The 25,462-nt window shown below is 38.3% G+C and overlaps 4 protein-coding genes and 2 pseudogenes across 5 annotated transcripts; 1 reads left to right on the top strand and 5 right to left on the bottom strand.

Annotated features, from left to right (window-relative positions):
* Positions 1 to 2,507: 2,507 nt before the first annotated feature.
* LOC126552878 (uncharacterized) lies at positions 2,508 to 3,609 on the bottom strand. 2 transcript variants are annotated; one of them, XM_050207977.1, is made up of 4 exons: positions 3,411 to 3,609; positions 3,272 to 3,336; positions 3,011 to 3,172; positions 2,508 to 2,946 (listed from the first exon to the last, which is right to left on the bottom strand). In XM_050207977.1, exons 1-4 carry the CDS (start codon positions 3,490 to 3,492, stop codon positions 2,938 to 2,940), a joined length of 318 nt encoding a protein of 105 aa, XP_050063934.1. In that variant the 5' UTR covers positions 3,493 to 3,609; the 3' UTR covers positions 2,508 to 2,937. The 2 variants fall into 2 exon arrangements, with proteins under 2 accessions (XP_050063934.1, XP_050063933.1); XM_050207976.1 differs by having other exon boundaries at positions 3,272 to 3,596.
* A 190-nt stretch (positions 3,610 to 3,799) lies between these two features.
* Positions 3,800 to 6,865, bottom strand: LOC126552879 (uncharacterized; annotated as a pseudogene).
* An 858-nt stretch (positions 6,866 to 7,723) lies between these two features.
* Positions 7,724 to 8,795, bottom strand: LOC126552919 (uncharacterized). The gene is made up of 2 exons (XM_050208068.1): positions 8,663 to 8,795; positions 7,724 to 8,544 (listed from the first exon to the last, which is right to left on the bottom strand). The coding sequence occupies exons 1-2, from the start codon at positions 8,793 to 8,795 to the stop codon at positions 7,724 to 7,726; spliced, it is 954 nt and encodes a 317-aa protein (XP_050064025.1).
* A 661-nt stretch (positions 8,796 to 9,456) lies between these two features.
* Positions 9,457 to 10,984, bottom strand: LOC126552812 (uncharacterized; annotated as a pseudogene).
* Positions 10,985 to 13,381: 2,397 nt separating this feature from the next.
* LOC126552401 (zinc finger protein 141-like) lies at positions 13,382 to 13,821 on the top strand. Its single transcript, XM_050207101.1, has 2 exons — positions 13,382 to 13,729; positions 13,795 to 13,821. The coding sequence occupies exons 1-2, from the start codon at positions 13,382 to 13,384 to the stop codon at positions 13,819 to 13,821; spliced, it is 375 nt and encodes a 124-aa protein (XP_050063058.1).
* Positions 13,822 to 14,202: 381 nt separating this feature from the next.
* Positions 14,203 to 15,515, bottom strand: LOC126552402 (uncharacterized). The gene is made up of 5 exons (XM_050207102.1): positions 15,496 to 15,515; positions 15,252 to 15,408; positions 14,913 to 15,167; positions 14,362 to 14,768; positions 14,203 to 14,293 (listed from the first exon to the last, which is right to left on the bottom strand). Exons 1-5 carry the CDS (start codon positions 15,513 to 15,515, stop codon positions 14,203 to 14,205), a joined length of 930 nt encoding a protein of 309 aa, XP_050063059.1.
* Between the last annotated feature and the right edge of the window lie 9,947 nt (positions 15,516 to 25,462).

A 25,462-nucleotide genomic window follows, 5' to 3' on the forward strand; every position in this document is an offset into this window, starting at 1 on the left:
TATGCATTCATGGTCAGTCAGAAAAATAAAAATTGCTTCTATGTCATCGGGCAATTTTAAATCGTCTACATTGCCATTCAGAATGTTTGCTTGGAGTATGCAAGCATTGCCCAAGTACTTGCATACATCAATTTGATAATGACCAAAACTCTTTAAAATGTAATCGAGTTGGACATTATTCAAGATTACTGGATCACGATTGCGAGCTAGCAATCTGTGACCTAATACAATCGCATCTGATACATTTTTACTGATTTCCTTGTAAGGTAAGATAAAAAAAAAAAATTTAATTTGGAAAAAAAAAATTAAACTCCATTTAAGCCCGATTCACACTGTTACGGCACGGCACGGACCGTCACAGCACGTAACGGCACGACAAAATATTATATTATTCGTTTTTATGAAGTAATTCACATTGATACGGACGACACCGTACCGTCACGTTACAGCACAGACCGGACCGACCGACTATCATCCGAAAGAATGTTTTGACGGTCCGGATCATGCCGGTCCGTGTCGTTACGTCCAGTATCGGTGCAGAGTGTGTAGCCGTTCTCTTAAAACTGATAAGAGCTGAGAAAAAAAAAGAAAAACTTGTTCAGATCATGTATACCAACACTAAAACATAAATTCCCTACACCGTTACCATAATGACATTACCAACATAAAAATGTATAAAACTTATATTTTATGTATTTGTATTCAGTATTGACATATAAGTGTCATATTATGTATGCAATGCCACAAATAATTAATATTCATGCAATATTCAATTATTGTTGTATTTCCTAACAATCGATTATTTTGAAACTGAACCCGCAGCCCGCACGTTTTAACTGTGCATAGCAGTCTTGGCGACAGGCATAATATTATATATTTATATTATGTAATTATACTATCTGTATTCAGTCTGGTTTTAAACACGTACAAAAATTATTTTTAGCATTCTTATCCGCTAGAATTGTTTGCAATTGTGTCTATAAATATTGTTTTTGTATAAATATCGATATATTAAAAGAGGGGAAAAATCTGATTATAATATACAATGGACTCAAAAGTACCGTCGGCGGCGTCGGGTCTAAATCATAATGCTATTTCATAATTATTAATTTCACTTTAGTCGTTGGCTGTCGTGTATGTACTATATATGTACCATCGCCTTAATAATGTATATCTGTTGTTTAAATATTGTTATTTGTTAATCCGTTTTCGCATTTTCCTATATTGAGATTAATATTTTATATTTATACTTATATTTGCTAATAATATAACATTTTACAATATATTAAAATGGATAAAACATCCGAATTGGAACAATGGTTACTTGAAGAATTTCCATCTAATATTGACTCATGACATAGAAATGTCTTAAATTGATCATAAGATGATGAAAGTCAATGCATCGATATGGGTAAGTTCATGGCCGGTCCTATATAGGGTAGGTCAATTGGGATATTTGTCCTAGCCCCCGCGCGAATTTTAGGGCCCCGCGATTACGTCATGAAAACTAGGTATGTTGCTAGTATGTAGTTAAATTGAAAAAAAATAATTCATAAATATTAAATTCATAAAGTTATAATATGTTTTTGAGATATTGCATAATAATATATTTTATAAATAGCGTTATAGACTTATGGTTAATAATAGTTCTAATAATTCCTATTCTCGGTCGATGCTTAGTGTTATCGCATGAACGCTGACGCTAGCAATCAATTATTTCGTTTTATTTTTATATGTTGTACATGCAATTTGAAAAAAATACGATCCGACGATACTGATAATTTTATATTTTCACTTTTAAATTGTACACATGACAAATTATAATTTTTCATGATTGTATATGCAATAGGCATCGTCGCATACTCGCGTCGCTACCATTTGGATAATAATATACGACTTTTACTAATCGTATTCGTTATTAATTATTCAATTATATTTAATAAAATAATTATTGAACATTTAACTTGAGATAATATCAACGCAATATTTGTTTCTCTCTCAGACCCATGCGCAACATAGATAAACCGTATTCACCTAACATTGTTTTTATGATTTTTGATTAATCTTGAGTACAAAATTTAAACTAGGGCCAGCCCTAATTATACCGATATTTTTTATTAGTTGAACAAGTCTTCCGAAGAACAAAGGGAACCAATTATTGTTGTTATTCATGATGATGATAATAATAGTAAGAAAATTAACATTTGTGTAAAATTTATTTCATTTGAAAATTAAAACTGCATTTTACTCTAGAAATCACACCCATCAAACTTGGAGTTGCAAAATGTTGGATTATCCTGCAATGGTTATACCTTTTGAAGAAAGCAACACAAATTCTCTCAACAACTCTGGTAAGTTTCCAATCATAATCTTTGACTAACTAAAATAGCAATAAACTTTTATAGCTATGGATAGAAAATTAAAACAAGGTTCCACGTAAATAGGTTATTTATAAATTACTTTATTCATAATAATATCATCAAATATTTAGTAATATCATAGGCTGACTGACTGTCCTGGCTCAGAATCGTTTTTCTTATACAATGATATATATATATAAGTAGGTACTAAGTAGTACATATTTAATTGTTAATATAAATATAATAAGTAAAAAAATTAATGGTTATAATATTACATATTCATAAGGGTAACTTATAACTATTTACTCAGTATCCCCTACACATTTGATGAGTTAAAAATAATAGTTAACAGCCTTGAATATTTACAAGTCATTATTTATAAAAGTTGTATAAATTAAATTGTTCATAAGTAATTTCATATAAAAGTTATAACAATAAAAGAGGTATACATTAAATTATTTACAAGTAATTGTGTATAAACATTATATAAAAATAAAATTGGTATGGTATACAATTGGTATGAATAAAATTGTTTCAAGTCATATTAAAAGTTACTGGCTAGTGGCAAACACATTAATTACTGTTCCTAATAAAAACATAATGAGTCAACATAAGTAGGTATTCAAATAAAATATAAATCATAAGTATACCAATGGTTGCGGTCGAACTTGTTTTCGATAATAACCATCCATAAGATGGCCTGCTCTTCGTAAAAACATGGATAAATCTCCATTCTCATTAAGTATACCAACATAGTTTTGTATAGTACTGGTAACTTCTGCTCTATCAATCTGAGATAGATGAGATCTGATCTGAAAATATTTTTAAGATACATCTTACAATTTATAATGTATTTAAATAATAATAATATATAGGTATTTTGATTTCAGAATAAAATCATAAGCTTTTACCTGGAGATGCCTGCGAACTTGATCCATTTCCAAATAATATTGATTCTCAACTATCAATAGTTTCTCTATAATAACAGTAGGTAAGTCTTCAATTAATACAAATAATCTAAATACATTATTAGCTAGATGGTAATTATACCAAATACAAATTCTGCCAAGCATGTTTCCAAATTAGGCCACTCCCAGACAAAAAGCACCATATGAAAAAAAAAATAATTCATTTGACATTTTATTATATTATATGAACTAATTTATAAATAAGTTATACCTTCAGCAATTATTTTTTATACTATATTAAGTACACAAATGGTACAATTTCGGTCCGTTAAGGCTATAAGCCAATATATTTTTCGTCTAATTTTTGTAGTCCAATAAATGTTTTGTTTAATATTACACAATTCAAAGTTTTGAATTATATTGCAATTATATGGCATATTTTTACACTTATATTGCATAAAAATCCTCGCTCTATACATAACTGAAAACAAAAATTGGTATAGGACCTTATGTTTAGGACGAATGGTCTTATAACCACACAAACACATACATACTCATTAACAACGTAGCACAGTATTCACAAGTCTTGATAGATACCTAATAACATAACCTATTTAGTATACTTACTCTGTGTCTGAAAATCGGTGATACCTCATTTACATAGAACCATACTCATTAATAATGCAGTACAGCATTCACAATTCTTGATAGACACTTAATAACATTAGCTGTTTAGTATACTTACTCTGTGTCAAATCGGCAATGCCCATTCACATAGAAACACATTAATACATTGTAATACAAACAAATCAATAGAACAATATTCACAAACATGAATATATAATTAAATTAAATATACGCATGAAATCCCAGATATTGGGATGTTTTCCAATCTGCGTCTTCAGTGTGGCATGAAAGACTCGACATAATTGTTAGTTCGAACTTCTGACCTAAAATATATTACAACAAATGAAAATAAACTGTGTATGATATTTTGTAAGAATTCTAACCCAAAGACACTTATGTTTGCAGCAGTTATTTGTATGAACCAAAAATCTTGGATGTAGCCAAATAGAAATGCTTGTAGGCGTTCGCGAATATCTGGTTGTTGGTTGACATAATCTACGGTTATTTGAAAACCATCAAGCATTGTAAAATTGCAATTAATTTGGGATTCTGCTGGAAGATGAGGTAGAGCTAACACCTACAAATTAAAAACCCAAATTGAATTTAATCGAAACTAATTTTAGGAAAATTTAATAATAACAAAAATGTTTCATCATAATATCATATTACCATGCGTAAAACTGTAGCAGCCTCAACACTGGTCTGAAATAGATGAAATAGTCCGTTCATGCTCCTTTTGCAGTACCGGATAACAGACTATATATTTGATTTAGTGAATACTCAATACATTAATAATACATTTATATGAGTGAATACATTAATAAAAGTAACATATTTTATTATATAGGTACTCAGTTTCTCAAAAATCATAGATCGACTCACTTGGCAGTAGTGAAACCAACACCCCTGAAGCTTTGTATGAGGCAAAACAATCCTTACTGCGTTCATCAAACCTCGTTCATAATCTGTTATTATGGTTAACTGGTTGTAGTTCAGAGGTAAAATCTGGTGTACAACTCTAAAGAAGGACTCGTATGTGGACTGTGTCATTCTTGTAGTCAATGCATACACCATTGAAAAAGACTGGGTAAAAAAAATCATATTAATTGTATATACAATTAATAGTTTAAAAAAATAACTTACCACATTTCTGTAAACTATATGAAAAGTAAGCAGGCAGCCTTTTTTCAAATCAGGAGGATTTCTTGGCACAGTTTTAAAAGTCCCATCTACTCCTGCGATGGTAATTGATTGGAGTAGTTCTCCACTATATTTTCCAATGGCATCTGTATTAGCAAATACTACTCCAACTAGTTCTCTATCTACTATCAATGGACAACCATGTTGAAAAAATCTAAATAAAATAATAAATAATAGTAAGTAAATAATAAATATTTGAAATTTATTTCATGAACCTTGAAGAAGGGCGCTGCAGGGTTGAAATATATGATGTTGATGTGGTTGGTTCATTCAGGATATGTGCTAACTGTTCAATGGTAGTTGGATTTTTTGGACGACGACGACGTCGCATTTTATTCAGACAAAACCGGGACTGTAAATGTGTATAGTTTTGTGCACCTTCTGGATTTCTAAGACAGTTAAGGTTGTACAATTAAAACTTTAATCTTATTTATGCTAATAATTACAAACATTTTAAAAACATATAATGTTTATCCAGATTACTCACAACACAACTTCTCGGTTATAAATTTGTCGGATTGAAGTAGCCAAATTGCCGGTACTTGTTCCAGCTAGACCAATAGCTCTTCGTAAATGCACCATTGGAATGTCAACATTTGGAGGGAAATGGTTGTGTTGAACCCGAGTCATTATATCACCATTCCCTTTTTTTATGTCCATAGTCCTGACCCAAGCTGTTGACGGACAATGTACCGCAACAGTCTTTTGATTTTCACAAATTAAATATCTACATAGCAATAAAATAATTAATAAATAATATTATAATACAAAATTAGTAAGCAATGAATCATTTATATTTCATAAACTATTTATTTAAAAACTATTAAATGTATAAGCTGTGTTGGTAACATCTGTTAGCTTACTAAATCCTTACTTACGTTTTATCGTTCCTTGCACCATTTTTATAATACCTATAATACAAGTTATCCATAAATACTACTGAATTTATTCTGACACCAGGTAAAATCGTAAATGTTTCGGCTCTCTGACGCTGGATATTTGCCAGTTGACCTGGTACAAAAATAATATTTTACATTAATTGAATTATCATATAAAATTCATATTGGTATCCTACAGAACTAACAATATCAATAATTCATATAAAATACCATTGTTATCTTCTTCAATATCATCTTCTTCCTCCTCTTCGTCAATAACACATTCTTCCTCCTCCTCTTCAAAACTGTTGAAATCCATCAACTCTTCATACTGCAGTTCATTATCTGAATCGATGAAAATAACAAGTGGATTTAATTTAAGAGGAAATTAAGTAATATTTAAAGTGTTATTTTGAATGTATTTTTTTTTTGTTGAAAACTATGTATAATGCATTTTGTAATAACTAATAATTACTTGAGGATGTACTTATATAATTGATATTCACTTAAATAAACTATAAATAGCACAGAAAAAAAAAAATATTGTTTTGGCTAGGTATAGTAGCGTTTCCGAGTTGTTTTATTCCCTTACACTTACGAGACTTAAATTAAATATGATGCCCCTTATGTCCCTAACATGTCCCCTTCCATTTCTAACACTTAAACCACTAAATAATAAGGAGTACATCTGCTTATAAAAGGTGTGAAAAAAATGTTTAATACATATATATAGAAATAAATAATACTTGGTAAGTAATCGTGGTCGCGTAGTGCATCAATACCATTGAAAGCCATATTCGCTGAGTTGGTCCTTTAAGTGAAGTTAAGTTTTAGAAAATTAATAAATAATTAAAGATCAAGAAAACGAATAAATAATTAATGTATTTTAACAGGCTGTCACACGAACTGATATTAAATTATTATTTGGAATATTTACTTTTGTTTTGGTTGGTATGAGATACTATTTGATATGCTCGTTTTTCTTTTTCTTATCATTTTTAGGAGAACGGCTTTTGGCCCATCGGTGCAGTGTGAACACAGAACCGGCAAACACCGTAAAAAAAAATATTAAAATATAATACAATTTGATTAATTTTTACTAGGTATATATTATTTTTTTATATAATTACTTTTATTAAAAACAACATTATTAATTATTAAAATACAATTAAAAAAATCGATTTTGTCGAAAACTGGTTTTGCGTATTCCAGTTGTCCACTATTTTGTTTCTTTTCCCCAATTATAAAGAAATCAGTGCATTTTTTAGTTTCAACCCTGAACAAAGTAGATTTATATTCTTACCATAAAAGACATTGAAGCACTTTTTTCTAATATAAAAAGCGTCATCAGATAAAATAAATCACATAAGTGTAAAATAAAATATGCATTCATCCTTCAGCTTAGAATCTAAAAGGTTTAGGTAATAAATGAACAAAAACAAAAATAATCTTTTAATTTTATAAATGTATTTAAATATAAATGACAATTTAAAATCAGGTACCTATAAGACATACCTAATTCAAATTGAATAATAAAAAAAAAATTGAATCACTTTCAAATTATAAGATAAATTTATTAAATATATCAAAACTAAACATTTTTCCTTTTTTTTGTCAACTTAATTACGAAAAAAAAAAATATTAAAAACAAAGTAGATTATACTAAAAAACTATTTTGAATTTTCATTAGATATTATTTTTTTTTAAACATTTAAATTTATAGAAAATAATAAAACAAAAGTTACGTACTCTACTCACTGGGTTTTGTGTAGTAATAATTACCAGATACAGGATAATCGTACATATTAAACTGATTTGGACCTGCAGTGTTAATATTTGAATGATCAGGATTTTCTGTGTGATTTATAGTTTGTGATCGAGTGTGTTGGAAGATTGGCAGATGATTTGATTGAAGCACGGTAGGAACGGGTTTTGTTTGCACTTGTGATAGTTGTAATGAGTCCTGATTAGAAATAGTTGATTGTGGCTGTGGTTGATTTTGTCTCAGTTGTTCTAATTCTAGTTCGGATATAATCTGAAAAACTTTAGTCTTCGCAATGTGTTGTAAGTACGGTGAAAACTGTTTGGCCGTTGAACACATTAACGAAAAAAATTGGTCCATAGCATCTAACTTGCTTGTTGTTGGGTATAATTGTTCAGCATTTTTTTGTTCAATAATATATTTCATAAGAGTAGATGATGCAGTCTCGGGTGGTTTCAATGAGTTGGTTTTTTTAATTTTTTTTTGTCTTGGTTGAATTAGAGCGGATGTATTAAATGATGTTTCTACGTCTTGAATGTCATTTTCAAATGAGACAGAAGTCTCACCTCCCACTTGAATATCATTATCATCATCTGAATGAGATAGAACGCCATCGTCGTCATCAGTTACCACATTAATATTACTTATGGAATCCCTTTCCTTTATATGAGGTTTTAAAAATTCCATTTCATCCGCATATTTCCACTTTTTTACGAATTTTGTTTTTTGTCCTGACACTGTAACAGATTTTTTAATAGCTCTTCTGTAACCATCTCGCAGACTGGTCCAAACTTTTTTGCAATTTTGAACTAAAAAAAAAAAATAATAATAAACTTTAACGAATAAATTAAGTACTATTTTTTTTAAATTTGACTGGTATTGACCAATAAAAAAAATGGTAATTTTATGCTTAAATTATAAACATACCTGATTGATTGGTTTCACTGGAAATTTCTCTCCATAGCGATTCTTTATAAGGATGGTCACTATATTTTTTATCACTCATATCATATAAGGACGAGCGTTCGCAAACTAATTCAATAAGCATTTCTGTATTCATTTTTTATAAAATATAAATATAATTACTTTATAATTTATTTTATTTAAAACCCCTTATTTTCACTTATTGAAATATCAAATGTGTATAATTAAGTACGTGATGACTTGTGATTATAAACTTATACAGTTCAATACCAAAATACTTTCGACACCATCGTCAGTTATTTGACATGCGAGTGCATGTCACTGCTGTGATTTGTCCTGCGGAAACATTGTTATTGCAGGCATTTTCAGTGCATAAAATAGGTAGATTTTACGTATAGTATAGTATATAGATTACTTAATGTATATCAGCAGCTGTATAAATTATAAAGGGAAGTACTGGCGACTTAAATACTATACAAGCTGTACAATATTGTGTTTAAACATTTTTTTTATTTTTCAAAATTAAAAATACATTATTTTTGTTAATGTTATATACTAGAACATAATATTTGTAAATAATTTGTTAAAAGTATTATTGCAGAAAAACTATTTTCAATTTCCGTCAACTTAAAATATAATAAAACATACTATATTTATCGTATACAAACTTAAAAATTATTGTAATACCTATTTGGTATTAAATTAAATTTTTAGCAGCTAATTATTTAATGAATATAAAGTACGTAAAATATAGTAAAAAATAATAAAATATACATATAAACATTTAAATTAATTTTTAGTATCTATTCCCACGGTAATTTTCCTGCTGGAGAGTTGAAAAAGTCCTTAAACTGATCACGATATTCAAACGCTTGCCTTTGTGCACTACCTCCTTGTCTTGGAAATGACGATAAATTACTCGATGCTGTTATATCGGCTACTTCGTTGGTATGAATTCCACTGCTGTCTTGTTTTATATAATTATGTAAAATGCATGTGGTCATTACTATTTTATCTGCATTTTCTGGTAACGATTTTAGTCGTCTGCAATATATTCGGAATTTGGCTGTCAATTGACCAAAGGCGTCTTCAACTACTTTTCTAGCTCTTGATAGTCGTTCATTATATATTTTTTTTTTTACATCGTTGTACATTTGAGGTCCTGGATAGGGTCTTAATAAATAGTTCTTTAATGGAAAAGCTTCATCACCTATAATGACATATGGTAATTTTTCATTTGTACCCGGTAATGCTCGATTATTTGGAATATTAAGTTTATTTTTTTCAAGAGCTTTTCCAAAATTTGAATGCGATAAAATACCTCCATCACTATTTTTTCCAAACGCACCAACATCGACAACAGTAAATTTATATTGGGCGTCAACTAAAGCTAAAAGAACAATGGAAAATGTTTTTTTATAATTGAAATATAACGAGCCAGAGTTTGGAGGGGCTTCAATCACAACGTGCTTTCCATCCAAAGCACCAATACAATTGGGAAAATTCCAAATTTCCCAGAACTCATTTGCTATTCGTTCCCAATCTTCTTTTTGAGGTGTTTTAATACATTCTTCTTTCAGTTTTAAAATAATTGCATTACACACTTCGATGACAATTCCTTGCACAGTCGAATGACCTAATCGAAAACTGAAGGCTATCGTCTGGTATGAATCTCCAGTTGCCAAGAACCTAAAAATAATATAGAATATTATAATTTATATATATATTTTTTAGTATTTAATTTAATAGTATCCACAATTATTATTATAATTATAAACTGAAGTTATTGAAAATTTTATCAAAAACTATAAAATAGGAATAGTTTTTTTAAAATAGGTACAGCATGACGAACATAAAAATACATCTTAATTTAAATGCTGTACAATTTCATTATGTATACAATTATAAATGTTACTCATGGACTCATATAAAAATTAAATAATGATTTCTATTTAATATAATTAAATCACTTACCTCAAACATACACCTAGTTTTTCTTTAGCTGGTATTGACTCTCTAAACTGAGTATTTTGTTTGGTTATTTTATTTTTAATTTTTAGGTATAGTGTATTAAATTGAAACCTGGACATTCGGAAGTACTTAAAAAACTTGTCTTCGTGATCTTCGAGTTGGCGACATAGGGTTGCAAATTCACCTTCAGTTTTCCTTTTTTTTCAAAATATCATGAACCCAAATTTTTCTTTTTCGTTCAGACTTTTGTTGAATATTCTTTGTATAGTTTTCTTCTTCTTCGTCTAATAAAATTGCTACAATAGCCAAATCTGAATTTGAAAAATTTCGAAACATTTTATGATTTTCAAAACACTGAACTGCACAGAACGACTACTTAGCTGCTTAGGCATTCAATATTTAAGTATTTACAAAGTGGTTTGTGATGAGGTCTACATATTTTGACGGTGGGTGACGGACAATGCCTGTTAAGTGTGAACAGTTGGAAGATTTGTCGTGCCGTTACGTGCTGTGACGGTCCGTGCCGTGCCGTAACAGTGTGAATCGGGCTTAATGCTTACATTTTCAAAAACATTTTTTTTCCCTAATTTGACGTACAATGGGCTCTTTTGCTTCTTCTTTGGGTTGCTCTAATATATAATATAATAAAAAAATTTGATATTTTATAATATTATAAAATAATTACTCACCAATACTTTGTAATTGTTCATGAAAATTATGAATTGGCTGCTTTGGTGGATCTAATATGTATAAATATATTGTTAAATAAATATTTTAACTTTATTTTAATTTAAATATTTAATTTAAAATATAATATAATAAAAAAATTTTATGTTTTATAATATTATAAAATAATTACTCACCAATACTTTGTTCATAAATATAATCAATTTGCTCCTTTGGTGGATCTAATATATATGAATATATTGTTAAATAAATATTTAAATTTTTAATATAATAAAGTAACTAGGTATTCATAATTATCAAAATAAAAATAAAGTAATTACCAATAAAATCCGAAAATTTTAAATTGTCAAAAATATTTCTATACACATAGTATTTAACGCTATTTTGTTTCGCTAAATGTAGCTTGATTATTGTCATTTTTCGCAACATTAATATCGACAAAATATATCAGACTTCAAAAACTCACACAGTGGACAACATAGACATGGACAGTGGATCAGTAAAACTTTCGATGATATATATTTCGTATCTTATCGACAGTTATTAATATGTGTTCTCTAACAAAAGCTTTCTATATGGGATTTTTTCTGCATCGGACGGCAGGATTCCTAAGAATAGAAATATACAACCAACGTGGTTGCATAAAGTGGTTGTGAGGTCAAGTTGTCCAGAAAACGGTATATCGGTGCAGGATTGCATGGGTAAAATACTTGTTGTATGCTTGTTTGGATACTTACAATTTGGACCTCACCACCGCGTTAAAAATTTTATTAATTATATATTTTATAATATTAGATTAGGTCCGGGTGATAATCTTAGTTTCAATTGTCAAGAAAACGGTATATCGGTGCAGGATAACAGGGCTTAAACGGTCGTTTAGCCACCACCAAAAGTCCAATTCGTTTACCAGGGGACTTAAAACTATTTAGGGGTATGGAGTAAGTCATTTGGAGTCGAGGGATATCGTTTTCAAAACGGTAGTACAAAATTTTGATTTTAAATATTTTTTTTAACGCTCAAATCAGTCAAATCTCCTGTGACACAAGGTACCACTGCTGTTTTTTTTTATTTTTTTACATTTTACTTTCTATCATTTTAATTTCTACCACTATCAACCATTATCTAAAAGAATATCAACATTACTTTTATTTTTACAATATAACCGTTGTTCATTGTCACATACAGTAGTTATTCTGTTTATTTGTTAACACATGGCTTCTAGATATTTGTGCAATTTATGCAGGCTTAATTTCAAGAGCCGGGCTTTTTTAATTATACACCTCGGTACATACCATGGCATACAAAATCCTCAGTGCTCACAGAATGTCTAACTGTACATTTCACATATTAATTTCAATAATTTAACTTCTAGCATTATTCAAAATAAATTTATGACTATATTTTTGCATAATATTTTTATATTACAGTAGGGTATATGGATGATGACCAAATCCGAATTGAAAACCAGACATCAAAAAGTAACACTGACGATGATAAAAAAGCAGTAGCTGATGTGGCACCACCTACTACAGTGCTCAAATCTCAAGTCACACAAGGTAACGCTGCTGTTTTTTTTATACATTTTATTTTCTATCATTTTAATTTCTGCCACTATCAACCATGCTCTTATAGAAAATCAACATTACTTTTATTTTTACAATATAACCGTTGTTCATTGTCACATACAGTTATTCTGTTTTTTGTTAACACATTGCTTCTAGATATTTGTGCAATTTATGCAGGCTTAATTTCGAGAGCCGGGCTTATTTAATATTACACCTCGGTACATACCATGGAATACAATATCCTCAGTCAGTTGCACACACATTGTCTAATCGTATGGGAGTTGAACAGCCAGACACAACATCAGTGGAGGTTCCTGAATCATCTAAAAAAACAGAAGGTAATACTGATGATACTAATGGTCCTGATCCTCTTGAAAACTCTGATGAAGATTCAGCCTCCAAGAAATCTACAGAGAGCAATTAAGATGATGTTTCATTAATATACCACTGTGCAAAATGTAACCTCTCGTTTAAATTCAATTGTTGGTATCAAAGACATATGTTAATTCACAAGCCTGGGACGTTTGCGTGCCAATATTGTCCTAAATTATATAAGAGAAAAGACATATTAAGGGAGCACCAATACCTACATTTTGGTGGTCCAAAACATAAGTGCAATGATTGCGGAAAAGAATTTGGTGATAAACGAAACTTGAACACTCATGTAAAATTAAAACATGAAGAATCTCTCATAAAATGCCCCAAATGTGAAAAAATGTATTCCGGAAAAAGACAACTACGATACCACGACAACAGAGTTCATTCACTCAAAAAACCATATAAGTGCAACAAATGCAAAGAGGCATTTCCAGTACCATGTCTGCTTGCGACTCATCGTATTAAAATGGTAATATAATGAAACTTCGTTGAAAAATTTTGAATTTATTAACATTGATATTGTTTTTTTTTCAGAATCACTGTGACACATTACACGATTAATGTTGAACAACAACACAATTAAGCATCAATTGAACTTCTTCAGTAGGCTGTTCTAGACTATATGTATAATTTTATATTTCTATCTAATAGTTGTATTTTTCTTATTTTCAAGAATCGTAAGGTAATACATTAAACAATTCTTTTTTTTTTTTATTATTGTAGATCATATAATTAATAATATATACCTATTTAGTTGTGTTAAAATAAATAGACATAATATGTAATATATATATAATAACCTAACCTTTCACTTTTCAATAACTATAAACCTTTATTTATTATCATTGTAAATGGTGCTTCCAAATCATCTCTGCACGAAATCCTTACAGAAATTAACTCGTAAAGTGTATTTTGGGTCACAGATGCCAAGTAATCCTAGTACTATGGCACTTTGGCGATACACTTTCTTAGGTCCCCGAACAACGTCGTAAGTGCTGGAAAAGGTAGGTAGTATGTTATCTCCAATGATGACCTGAAATAAAAAATGAATTATGCTAACAGATAGGTAAATAAAAATAAATAGTATTTTATGGATAATATTCCTGTATGTATTTTTGTATTTGTGAAGGTTCTGTATAAAATTCTAATTTTGAAGCCGAAGATGTTTTTAATGTTGATGATGGTAAGTGTGCAAATTGGGAATAATTTGTTGCATTCTGAGTGTGATGGTTTGCTATTAATTCGTTGATTTCGTGTATTGTCAATGTTGAGTCTTTTGTAATTTGCGGAAGTGTGGTTAAGAGGTTTTGTAACTGTTCCTTGTTGGTTTCTGTTTCATTAATATAGGTTGTATGTATGGTATCGAATGTTGTGTGATGGATTGCTGTGATAATAATTAAAAAATTTTTGATGAAGTTCATTTTTTTGGTGAATTTTTGGAATATTTGTTTTCTATTGATTGGTGCTTGAAATTTTTGAAAGGTTTTTGAAAATACTGTCGTTGGAAGCTGAAACAAACACACAATTAGAAAGATGATTTAAATTTGTGAACCATTGGCGCCTTCCCAGAATGTATTTTGTAATGATAATATTATAATAATATTTGTATACTAAAAATTGCAGTCTTGGTTAAAACAAACGAATATAATTACATTATAAAATACTGCTGTTCTCATGTACACCTCTTCTTTTATGTTTAGAATTTCATTAATGATGCTTATATTTTTATGTTTTGTAATTTCTTCTTCGATTATTGATAACTTTGCCTGATATTCATGTTTTATTGTTTTTGTTATATAATTTTCTTCCACTAACTGTAATAGTACTTTTTTTGTCCCTGACTTATTAATGAAACGATGCCTTATAATACACATTACTACTGTAATATGATTATAAACATTGGACATCTATAAGGAAAATAATTGTAATTCCATTAATACACTTTAAAATATAATTATATAGTAAGTAAATTTCTAAACATTATAACATACTGTGTGTTTATTATTCATCGATGAATATTTGTAATATACATAAAGGCACGCCAAAATCAAATTTTTGTTAAAATCAATATCACTTGTTTGAACGAAAAATTCAACCATGGATTCATCATCTAAAATAATTTTGATATTTCCAATGGTTGTTGGCAATCTGTTTTTTTATAAATTAATATAAAATTATAATATGTTTAAAGAAGAATTAATTATTTTAGTGATAGAATATGGTTTTTTAACTTACTGTGGTTGACTGTATCCCATGTCGATGAAAGGTTTGGTCCACCATCTTTACAAACTTGATATAAACAACTTGAATTCTTTATCCACGGAATAAATGTTGTTCGATGTTATAAACGATTCGTTATTTAGTATTGATCTTCTGTTGTCATCAATTAAACCACATATTTAATTAGAGTAGGTGTTTATATACTTCAAGATTATATACATTTTCACCAATTCTTGTTTTTTCATAATAATAGCTTTTAAAACACTGACATCACAGACTTGGGCACTGAAAAATGGTATCCAACATGATTAGTTTGCTCAATATTACGCAATTTAACTTACCTATTGAGCATATAGATAGCATATTAATGTCTAGGGATATTAGCGTTTTCAGCAGTAAATCCAGAGTGTCCACTAGGCCCACTGTGCTCTTACCACCCCCCTTGCGGAGGGTCGCAAGAACACCTCGCGAGTCCGTGTTCGCTCCTTCCTTACACCATCTATAGGCGGACCCCCATGGCTTTTCGTTACCCTCCTCGGTAGTAAACTTTCGCCAAATTCTTGTCTGCTCTCTTCTCCTTCCTGCTGTGTACTTATTCCTTTCTCTCTGGTAGACTTCTTCCAATGCGGCTGTCCTTTTCTCGCTTCCCAAGGCCCGAGACTTTTCAATTTTCAATCTTATCCGCTTGACTATACGCCGCTGAGTATTGAGGGTCTCCGTGAACCACGAAGGAACCCCGACCTCACGCAGTTTTATCATCGGATTCGACTTTCTACAGGCTTCGTTGAGTGCCTTGGTTAGGTAATTCGCTCTGGAATATATATCCTGCTCCAGCCATATGGATTGGCCGTTAAACAACTTTTCCGCAAGCCTTTGTCGGAAGACATTCCAGTCGGCTTTCCGGACATTGAACCTCTTACTCCTCTCTTTTACTATTTCTCCCTCCTCTATGTCATCGTATCCGAATGTGATTAGTCTGTGATCACTGATAACAGCGTTTTCATATACTTTCCATCCACTGATGGAAGCGGCGACTTTCACTGACGCAAGCGTCAGATCAAGTATCGCCGATCCCATGCTAGTTTGGAAGGTCGGTACAGAGCCCATGTTACAACAGATTGTTTCACTCGACATAATCATGTCTTCAACCCTCTCGCTTCTACTGTCCGTATGTGTGTCATTCCAAAGTGTTGATCTCGCGTTGAAGTCGCCTCCAATGAGCCAGTCCGCACCTCCCAGATTACGAATCACCGACTCCAGTCTTTCGACATGGACATCGGTATCATTAGAATTGGAAGTACGTACTACCCACATAGAGACTTTTGTCCCTGCTATCACCAAATGAGTCCCGCTAAACTGCGTTATTAGCGTTGCACCCAATGAAGGATTTACCACCAATACCGCCGCCGCTGGTTTCTCACCCGGTGAATTGCCCGTTATGAAACGAAGGGCAAATCTACCAAGGCTGGCAAACGTCCCACTTCCCGTCACAAAAGGTTCCTGGATTAACACCACATTCAGACCTCGCTCCCTAATCTCGGACAGCAGGTCATCTGTTGCCAGTTTCCCTCGTCCCTAACCCAAGGGTGCCGCGCCCTCCGCACGACTAAACTTACCAGAGACAAGGACCGGACCGGCGTAAGCCGGCGCGGCAACACTCCAACGAAACCATGGCTGTGGTTTCGCTAGATAGCTGCAGTGGACACATAGAGTTCCAAAAGTGGACTAGGTCCTACACTCCGCAGATTAGGAATGTGAGCCAAAGCTCGTCCCCCAATAAGCAGAGGCACTTCCCTTTCCTTTCGGTCGGGGAAGCATCGCCAAATGAGATCAGCCTAGAACTAGGCCTTTCACCGATTTGGCCCGGAGAGTTTTTACACCCCTCGGGCTTTACCGGGTTTTCATTCGGCTTCCAGTTTAGTGTTGAGATGTATCATTTCTCTTTACCGACCACTGGTAAGGCCGCGGCACTATCCAACCCGCTGCTTAATATGGTTTAAGCAACCGCCAGGTGATATACTCCCACCGGCAGAGTGACTAGGTTCCCGGGAGAATACTCACCGTTAACTTTCGTCTGATCAGCATTCGATCAATAACCACATCGTCAGATAAATCCGACAGCCACTACGAATCCGATCCCAGACGTCCGCGCCGGGTTTTACCCCGACACTTGGATCCAGACGTCGTTCCCGTAGTACTTATCCTCAATTGTAAGATTGAGCGTCTAAAGTGCGACGTTTCGGCCAGAGGTCCATCGTAGCCTTAAGCTAGGACATTGCCTCCCTTCTATTTACTTTTTACAGATACTAGAGGGCTAGAGGTCGGCCCATTAGGCCGCGCTCGCGGGTAACGCGGTGGTCGCGACCCCTCATTTGTTGTTTTACAATAGAGTGAGTACTCTATTCTCCCCGCCCCGCCGGCGTCTACAGGTCCGTAGGACCGTGCATCATCCACGCGCCCCAGGCGCACCTAGTGTAAACACGTAGGCCACTGGATGAGTGTCCACGGTACTTTCCCCTAAAGGTAGTTTCCGCAGATCTCTTTCCATCAAAATCCATCAACACCGCACCCCAGCATCCCTGATGCCTACTCGTCTCATTGGAGCGAGTCACGGCCGCTGGGAAACGCCGACATCACCCCGTGGAGTTTATCCCACGATTCCCCGTCACCGAACTTTCGCCACCACCACGCGTCCCGGACGCCCTCAGCTCTTTCGAGCGTGAGTCTACACCTCATCCAATGGGCGGCCAGCTACATGACCACGAGAAACCGAAGCCCCCCGCATGAAGAGACGGAACTCCTTCCAGAGCTCCGGCGATCCCACGAGGAAACTCAGCTGACATGGCCACGGCTGCCCACCCACCTCCGCTAGGTCTCTCAGTGCCTTTCTAGTGTCCGCAAGCGCTTCACACTCGAACACGACATGTTCTGTCGTGTCTAGGTTTCCACACTGCTGACATTCGTCCGTCTCTGACTTAGAGAAGCGGTGTAGGTAAGCCATGAACCCCCCGTGTCCCGTTAAGAACTGGGATGATTCATGGTCTACTTCCAGCCAGCTACACTTCAACCTTTCTTTCACTGATGGGAAATAGCTATATGTGAGTCTACCCTTCTCACTAGCCTCCCACCGTGTTTGCCATTCGGCAATCCCTTCCTCCTCTATATCCCTGACCTGCTCCCTCCCGAGCCCGGTCCTCCTACTCCTAGCCACACGACCCCATTGTCTCGCGACCAGGTCCAGGGGAAGCACACCGGCGAGGACCGGCAGAGCCTCCGTACTCGTCGTCCGGTAAGCCCCCGTCACCGCCAGAAGTGCCTTCCTCTGGGCACCCAGTAGAAGACGTTTCATCATCCGATCGTTGACGGTTTCACCCCACACCGCGGCCCCGTAAACCATTCTAGGCACAAATACACCGAGGTATAATCTGCGCGTCGTCCGGCCACTAAGACCCCAAGTTGAGGCTACTATCCGCCTGATCCTCTGAAACATTGGAGCCGCCTTCCCCGCTACTCTCCTTACGTGGTTCCTAAAGCTCCACCTATCGTCCAAAGTGACGCCGAGATAATCCATCTCTGTCACTTCCGCTAACCTCTTCCCGTCCATCCTAACTGTGTAAGGCGGAACTAGCCTCCCCTTCAAGCACATGACTTTCGTCTTTGCACTTGAGAAGGAAAGTTTCATTCCACCCGCCCAGGCTCCTGCTCTTTTCAGCTTATCCTCTGTCTTCCGGATCACCTCCGCTCTAGTCCGGCCGGCTATCATCAGCAACGCGTCATCCGCGTAACCGATAGATAGTTCTCCTTCCGATTCATCAAGGCTCAGTAAAGAATCCATCAGAATGTTCCAGAGTTCCGGTCCGAATTGAGAGCCTTGGGGACAACCCTTCGACAGTCTAATCTCGCTTCTCCCCGCCGGCACAGTGATGCTGGCGTATCGACCCCCCAGATAATTACGGGTCAGTTCACAAATCCTGCTCGTCGCTCCCAACCTCTTCATGTGATGCAATATTGCCGGCCACCAAGCGTTGTCGAACGCCCCGGAAATGTCCAAGAACACCCCGAGGACGTACATTTCCGTTCGGCTTTCGGTCCATTCCCTCATCCTCAATATTGCATCTGTGGTACTTCTATTCGCCCTAAAACCATATTGATTTTCGCTCATACTTGGACCGATCTTTTCCCTCAGTCTAAGACAAATAAGATACTCCAGAGCTTTTGACAGCACCGGGAGTAAACTTATCGGCCTGTATGACTTTGGGTCTGCTTGTCCTTGTCACGATTTTTCAATAGGGGGACCACCACCGCTTTTTTCCATCCGCTCGGGAAGCGTGCTTTTCTCCAACACTCATTGAAAAGAGCGATCACTATCTCCGCTATCACCGGATAGGCTACACGGAGAATTCTGGCTGTTATACCATCTTCCCCCGGAGCTTTATCCCTTCCCATTCGCCATATAGCCTTCTTTACCTCCTCTAGAGAAAATTCCTCTAGATGGTTGCTTTCCGACTCTTCACCCCAGTCCGTCTCTTCAGATCCACCGATTTCCACGCCAGTCTCCTCTCGGATTCTTTTGTGTTCTTCGGTTTCACCTTCGATCGAGTCTGGAGGTATTAGCGTTTTCAGCAGTAAATCCAGAGTGTTCGTTAGGCCCACTGTGCTCTCACCACCCCCCTTGCGGAGGGTCGCAAGAACACCTCGCGAGTCCGTGTTCGCTCCTTCCTTACACCATCTATAGGCGGACCCCCATGGCTTTTCGTTACCCTCCTCGGTAGTAAACTTTCGCCAGGTTCTCGTCTGCTCTCTTCTCCTTCCTGCCGTATACTTATTTCTTTCTCTCCGGTAGACCTCTTCCAATGCGGCTGTCCTTTCCTCGCTTCCCAAGGCCCGAGATTTGCCAATTTTCCGTCTTATCCGCTTGACTATACGCCGCTGAGTATCAAGGGTCTCCGTGAACCACGAAGGAACCCCGACCTCTCGCGGTTTTATCATCGGCATCGACTTTCTACAGGCTTCGCTCAGTGCCTTGGTTAGGTAATCCGCTCTGGAATGTATATCCTGCTCCAACCATGTGGATTGGCCGTTGAACAGCTTCTCCGCAAGCCTTTGTCGGAAGACATTCCAGTCGGCTTTCCGGACATTGAACCTTTTACTTTCCTGTTTTACTATCTCTCCCTCCTCTATGTCATCGTATCCGAATGTGATTAGTCTGTGATCACTGGTGACCGCGTTCTCATACACTTTCCATCCACTGATGGAAGCGGCAACTCTCACCGACGCGAGCGTCAGATCAAGTATCGCCGATCCCATACTAGTTTGGAAGGTCGGTACAGAGCCCTCGTTACAACAGATTGTTTCACTCGACATAATCATATCTTCTACCCTCTCACCCCTACCGTCCGTATGTGTGTCATTCCAAAGTGTAGATCTCGCATTGAAGGCACCTCCAATGAGCCAGTCCGCACCCCCCAGATCCCGGATCACCGACTCCAGTCTTTCGACGTGGACATCGGTTTCCTCGGAAAATTGGAAGTACGTACTACCCACATAGAGACTTTTGTCCCCGCTGCGGATTTCCACTATCACCACGTGAGTCCCGCTAAACTGCGTTATTAGCGTTGCGCCCAATGAAGGGTTTACCACCAATACCGCCGCCGCTGGTTTCTCACCCGGTGAGTTGCCCGTTATGAAACGAAGGGGAAATCTACCAAGACTGGCAAACGTCCCACTTCCCGTCACAAAAGGTTCCTGGATTAACACAACATCCAGACCTCGTTCCCTAATCTCGGACAGCAGGTCATCTGTTGCCAGTTTCCCCCGTCCCAGATTTACCTGCCCTACTCTTACACCGACCATTTGAATTTCCGGGCCTCCCGCCGGAAATTCACCTCCCATGTCCGACACTTCGCAGTATCACCCGAGACATGGTCACAAGCCCAGCCACTAGCGGCGCAACTCGTGCACCGTATTAGGGCTGGACGTGCAACACAGTGCGCAGCATGATGCGAGCCACCACAACGCCCGCAGACCACCGACGGCGCCTTGCAGGCTACCCCAGTATGCCCGTAACGTTGACACCGATGGCATCTCCGCACGTTCACACTTGGACCCACCCGACACCGCGATAGACCGACACACATCGTCTGGCCCACGATCTGGCCAGCAACCTCGGGAGTTACCACGAACTCTACATTCCGTCCCTTTCTCGTCACCCTACTTTTGTGCGAGATGAGTTCCAGATTCTTAAACCACCTCATTTCCAGCGTCACAGAACTTTCATTCTGCTCTTCCAGCAACACGGCGACTTCGTCGTCCTTTACCTCAATCCCGACCCCATGTACTATGATATGAGGATTTCTCTCGCCCGCCCGACGGATGTCGAGCGAAGCGTTTTGGAGAAGTTTCCTCGTCTCCTCATTCTCCGGTTCTACGTAAAGTCTGTCCTTTCCCACCTTTTTCAACCTTTTAAACCTCGGGGCACACTTTTTCTTCTCCAGCTCGTCCCAGAGATTCTTTACCATCTGAGCTTCGGTCACTTCAGAAGTGACCTTCGGCTCTTCCAATTCTTCCTCTCTTTTCGGAGACCAGCTCAGAACGTATCCCCCATGTTTATTCTCACGGGCCTTTTGTGTCTCCTCAAAAAGCATTCTCACTTCGTCCGGACAACCCTCTTCTGAATTTTCTTCCTTTTCTCTTTTCTTTTTACCGTCGTCCATTCCTCTGTTTTGGGCTTTGGTTGCTCCAGGAGGGATCTTACCGGGATTTCCACCCGTTTTCGCCCTTTTTCCTGCGGCACCGGTTTCGCCGCCTTTTTAGGCTTCATAGACGGTTTTGCAACCGTCTTTTCAGCCGCCAGAGGAAGTTCTGCCGCTACCATCCCCTTCTTCGAGGTAGAGGCCTTGGCAACCGTTTCACCTTTTTCAGATGGAACCGGACCCTCACTCGTTTTCTTCTTTTCACTCTTCTTCTTTTTCTTTTTCTTCTCCTTTCCCTCTTTTTTCCCTTCACTCGCTTTTCTCTCTTCCTCTTTCTCGGCTTGTATCTCTGCGATTACCCTTTCAATCGCGTCACCACCCGTGGTGAAGTTTCCCATGGTCGTTTCCGACACCAAGGACTCTCCCCAACGTGCAGCTCCGGTCATTACCGGGGTTCTATCAGAGACCGTCTGATGAGAACGCTGGTGTCTGGCCTCAATCAACCTGCCCTGGATCATCATTTGCGCATAGACGAGCTCGTCTATAACGTTCATGAAACCAGTTCTGGTCTTTTTGAATGCCTCTTCCCTCGCTTTCGTCATAGACGCCTTCTCCGTTTTCATTGCCATGATCAAACGGAGAAGTTCATCAGATAATTCCCTCCCACGGCGACCGAGGATGCAGGTGTAATCCCGCAACTCCACGGTGTCCACTATGGACCCAGCACCGTAGGTGAATTTATCTATGCCCTCACCCTCCTCGTCCTTCTGTCTTTTATTGGATTTCTTGGGAGTTTCATCTCCCATCAATCCCGTAAAGACGAAGGGCGCTCCCTCTCTTTCATCTCCCAACTGTCCAGTTTTTCCTTTCCCATTTCCATTTACTCCTGTTTTTTCCGTTCCAATGTCAGTCCTCCCTACAACACAAATTTTATTAATTTTATCCATAGAGTTCCCACGAGTTAGGACGATCTATAAAGTCCATCATGTCACTGCGCCTCTCTGACATGATAAGGTATTACCCCAGCCCTTCCCAGTTGGGTGGGGGATCCCTATGAGCACGGTATATTACCCTCCTCCGTGCCAACCTAATTCTCATAGCTAAGTACCTGAGCTTAGGAGGTATCTAGAAAGTCCAATCAAGGACCCTCTTTGCCCTTGTATGTCCGCAAGGCAGATTCGATGCAGGACCCCTCAGTTATCTGACTGTTTACACGTTTTTCAACGATCAGTCAGGCCGAGCGCGTCTGCCCCAACTATCCAAAGTCAGGGCCGCTTTTGACCCCAAACAAGTAAATGTCCGGGGTCAACCCCCCTCGGCAACATTTTAATGTAACCGAGGGTTCTCTGACTTTCCCACGTTAGCGGGTAAAGTCACCCGGGAAGCTAGAGTTACCCGGTATTTTTCCCTGGAGGTGTCTTTCTAAGTTGCAAGTGGCACCTCCGGGTCTAAGGCATTTTCAGCTACCTCAGAACCTGGGGCGACCATTTAAGGTAACTTCCATTTATAACCAGTCCTTTTTGGGGAGAGGTCCCCATATGCATTATCTGGTCTAATGCCCGATTTGGGCCCGTCTTTGCAGAAGTAGCATAGCCGTTGTTGTCGGCAGAAGCCATCCTCATGGTTGAACCATGATGTAATCCATCGGAGCGTGTCCATATATATTCATGGTAATACTTGTAAAGTATCCCGGGCCGGCCTAGGCATCGGTTTCATCCCGAGCCCTTCGCCTTCGCAGCCGAGACGCCAGCAAAAACGCAAGCCGATGCCCGCGCTCGAACCCCGATCAAGTCATGTCAAGACCGGGGCTAGGTCGACCAGAGAAACCGCCCACGCGCCTGACCGGTGGACCAGCTGACCTAAGTCAGAAAATCCTAAGTCGGCGCGTAACGGCCCTCCGATCAGCGACAAGAGAAAAACCCGACGCTACGCCCCCAGAGGGGACGCAACGCCGGGTATATCCCGTCTGCGCAGACAACAGCCGCGTAATCGATCGGCGCCCCGGAAGCGTCGACGAATACGAACCGGCCCGGACACGCACGTCTGCGCTCCGGCCCGGCCAGCGGCGATCGGGGTACCCGCTAGAGGTCCGCGACGCCGCTTACGGTCGTTTCACTTTTGAAATCTGATCGAGTATTTGCTTAGTAATTTCCCATTACAAGGTTCGCTTGGCCGGGCGGCCGCTGGACTGAAATCCGCGCGTACCGCCCGCCGTTGTGCGACAAGCATATGATAATTCAATAGTTTACCGTCAGAAAACAACAGCTTCGGACGCATAGCTGACGATCGCGTACAATCGAGAGCCGATGGTTGGAACGCGTGCTTTAGCCGCACGTGTACCCGGAACCGTTTACCGATTTGGGACGCGTGCGTGGACATCTATCGCTACGAGGAAGCAGCACACATGATACGGGCGCGGTTCCAAAGCGCCCGCAGCGAAAACCACAGGTGTCTAGTCGGGAGCGCTCGAGAAAACCGCCGCGGACGGTATCATGAGCGACCCTAGCCGAGCACCCGCGCCCCCGTCCTTGCAATGACGAGGGCGCATGGTGTAATCGGCCGAACGCCCGTACCGCGACCGCGCGAGCGCGGCCGCGATACGGCAAGACTCGGCGGGCGGAAAGACTTACGCGGGACGACCGAAGGCCGCCGCGCGGGTCGAACCGCCGCCTAACACCCTCTAACGAGACTAGATCCGGACATCAACGAGGACGCGGCACCTCAGCCGCCACTCAAGATGAATGGGTGGCCGAGCAAAACGGCGCGACACCCGAGGATGCCGCGCCGCCCGTCCGACCAAACGTAACGGAGACAAGGACCGCACCGGCATAAAACCGGCGCAGCACACTCCAACGAAACCTGGCTGTGGTTTCGCTAGATAGCTGCAGTGGACAGGGGTGAGCCACCTTTATCCGATGGTATGTTTCCAGCCGGTATCCTTGGCACACCTCCTGCTGCGATGCTCGTTGGCGAGACCGTGCTGCCTGTGCCTGGTGGTATGTTACCGACCAGTATCCTTGGCACGTCTCCCAATGGAACACGGGCATCGCCCCCACGCACCGGACGTGTATTCTGACTGGCTCGCAATCGTTGCCGAGTCAACGGGACCGGGAGTGGGACAGCTGCAGCCTCTAGGGCGTCTATCCGTCGGTAGTTGCGGGCGTGGTTCGTTAGGCCTTGATTGCTGGGGAACGTTTCAGAACATCCGTTCACCGAGCAAAGGTACCTCTCGACCACGTCCGCCGCCCCCTCGATCTCGACCGTGCACTTGTGGGCGCCCGGCCGGGACC

This window comes from Aphis gossypii, chromosome X (assembly GCF_020184175.1).
Source record: "Aphis gossypii isolate Hap1 chromosome X, ASM2018417v2, whole genome shotgun sequence".
Lineage (NCBI taxonomy): Eukaryota > Metazoa > Arthropoda > Insecta > Hemiptera > Aphididae > Aphis > Aphis gossypii.